The sequence below is a fragment of the Montipora foliosa genome, chromosome 8 (genome assembly GCF_036669935.1).
Source record: "Montipora foliosa isolate CH-2021 chromosome 8, ASM3666993v2, whole genome shotgun sequence".
NCBI classification, from domain to species: Eukaryota; Metazoa; Cnidaria; class Anthozoa; order Scleractinia; family Acroporidae; genus Montipora; species Montipora foliosa.
The window spans coordinates 25,254,452-25,256,951 of NC_090876.1; the positions used below are offsets into that span (position 1 = coordinate 25,254,452).

Consider the following 2,500-nt stretch of genomic DNA (forward strand, 5'->3'; position numbering starts at 1 on the left):
AGGGTTCACTGAATATCAACAAGTCAAATGTATAGAAGTGGAAACCAAATGAGCATTTGAAATTTATGCACAACACATTAATTCCTGTTTAACCTGTCTAGAGTGACTAAAGTTACAGATAGTGTACATGTTGCAGGTTAAAGTGTTCACAGGTACCAGTAACACTAGTCATTAATGGCGGACCAATAAATAGGGAAATTCCAGTTAAAATAAACAGTTGTCTTTTTAAAATCAAGGCTTAAAACTTTCAAATTGGTCGCTTAGTGTTTAGTTGACAGTTTTGAAATCCAAAGACAAATAAAAATTTTGATTTTTGATAACAGGGGCACTTTAAACACCCTTGTATTAACATCCAGACTTGTTGACAGGTATTCTAGGGGGGTCCAGGAAATGTTGAAAAATTTGGTTGCTTTAGACTGCATTTTGTGCATTTTGAGGACCGTTATATAGAAAATCAAATAGACTTTGACATACATGTAGATACTGACTTATAATATACAGACTATATGAAAAATTTAAGTAATTTATACCTGAATTTGCCATGATTTTGAGAAGACATCTTAACCAGAACTACTTTTAGGGTCACTTGATGTGTATTGTGTATAATTATTGATGCATAATTCTTTTCATGCATAAAAATGATGGCCCAACCCCTCCTGTACTTTATGACCAGTCCTTTCATTGGCAAAGGGGAGTTTCCCACATCTCAATCTGGTAAATGTTGCTTCAATTCACCAATGTTGATTATTCTGAGGAGTGAACTTGATGTCTCACTTGGATGTGCAGATCCACAGCAAAGTGTCGAGAAAGACATCAATACTTTATTACAATGCTCCTTCCCCATCAATGTTCTGTCACATTCTACAGGGGAAGGGATGGGGTGCTAATATTGTTTTATCTTCTTGCTTCAGATTTTCCGACAGGGGTGGAGAAGGGTATTTGGACTGTATGTTGGAGAAGGTTGTTTATTTTATTAAATACACGTACCTTGAATGCTGCACAAGACTTGATTGGATAAAGGCAAATCTGTTCCAATCTGAGACCAAAACAGAATGAAGTACTGGTTTTGATTTGCTCTTCACACATATGTTGTGTTATTGGACCATCTGTTGAATGCCAGTCCTTTATACTTTCAGGCAAATGGCTTAGTAAGTTGCTTTGCCCATAGTTGCTTTCTTGAACATTGTCATTATAAAAGTAACCTGACTCTGTGTTATTTAAATGTTGTTCTTTATGGGGCATATTTCTAGAAGCTGAAATCAAAGTTTTATTTTCTGTCTCTTCTTCCCTAAAATGTCTACCTTGAACACTTGGAAGGCCTGGCCTTGTACCACTTGTCCATCCAACTGACACATCACTTGAAGCCACTTCCAAAAAGCACTCCACAAGGAAAGTTAAAAATGTTTTTGCATCATCAAAGTTGGACATATAACCAAATGAGATTCTCACTGAACCAGTAGGCTCGCCATTAATAAGATCAACATCATCCCCACACACATGTCCAGCAGATAGATTATTCCTGATTTGTTCATTTGAAAGGTTGAGAAATTGCTGACAGGCTCCCATGTTACAAAAACAACCAGTTCTAAGGTGAATGTTGTACAAACTGGCCATTTTTTCTACCTGTTGAATGATAATAAAGTGATGCCTAAAGTTTAGATAAGTTTCCTGCTGTCAGGGGTCTCTTTTCTTTTGCATTCGCTGGGCTTATGAGTAGAGGAAAAGTGACCTCTGCCATGGGCCGAAACTGACATGTGTTGATCATGCCCGGCAGTTAATTAAAGCAACCGAATCCTCACATGATACTTCATGTTGTTTGGGTTCACTCAACAACAGTGGACATTACTGTAAAGGAATGCACAGGACACAGTGGGTTCTGAAGTCACAGTCAGCAAACATATCATGGGTCATGGGGTTTGAAGAGTACCGTCCATGGTTGTGTACGAAGGCTGGATCAAAGCAAGTTTTGACCCATGGCAGAGGTGTCTTTTCCCATATTCTTCAGCCCAGTAAGCACAAAAGATAAGAGACCTCTGCTTGTGAGCGATTGGAGAGGTAAGTAGTTCCCTTGAAAACACTTTTTTTCAAAAAAAAAAAAAATTAAATGCCTGTTAGCCACCCATTAAACTTTTTGAAAAGCATCCATACATCATACATGTAGTTAGTGGAGTACCATTTCTTACAATAGTACACTGTAAATATTTCATCAGATAAAGTTCTTCAAGGCCTGGATAACTTTATTCGGGTTGACAGATAAAAACTGATAGCAATCTATTGCTCTTATTGCCACGATTTATAAGTAACTATCAAGAAAGGTGAGGCTAATGAAACCAACACATGATTCACTGTTACTCCAAGTTTCGTGCTTAACGCACTCATCAGATAGTATTTAATTAATAAAGAAAATTCCTATCACTTAGTTTATATACAAGCGTGTGAGAAAAGCTATTGTTATTTGCATAATTACAATGGACGTGAGTGAGCTATTTAAGGGTGCGGG

General features: G+C 37.3%; 1 protein-coding gene across 1 annotated transcript in view; it reads right to left on the reverse strand.

Annotated features, from left to right (window-relative positions):
• LOC138013171 (molybdenum cofactor sulfurase-like) overlaps nucleotides 1-2,500 on the reverse strand; it is a 17,122-nt gene that overhangs the window by 10,392 nt on the left and 4,230 nt on the right. The window contains exon 4 of the mRNA XM_068860181.1: nucleotides 988-1,623. Within this exon, the coding sequence (XP_068716282.1) occupies nucleotides 988-1,623 (636 nt within the window). The remainder of the gene's footprint in view (nucleotides 1-987; nucleotides 1,624-2,500) is intronic.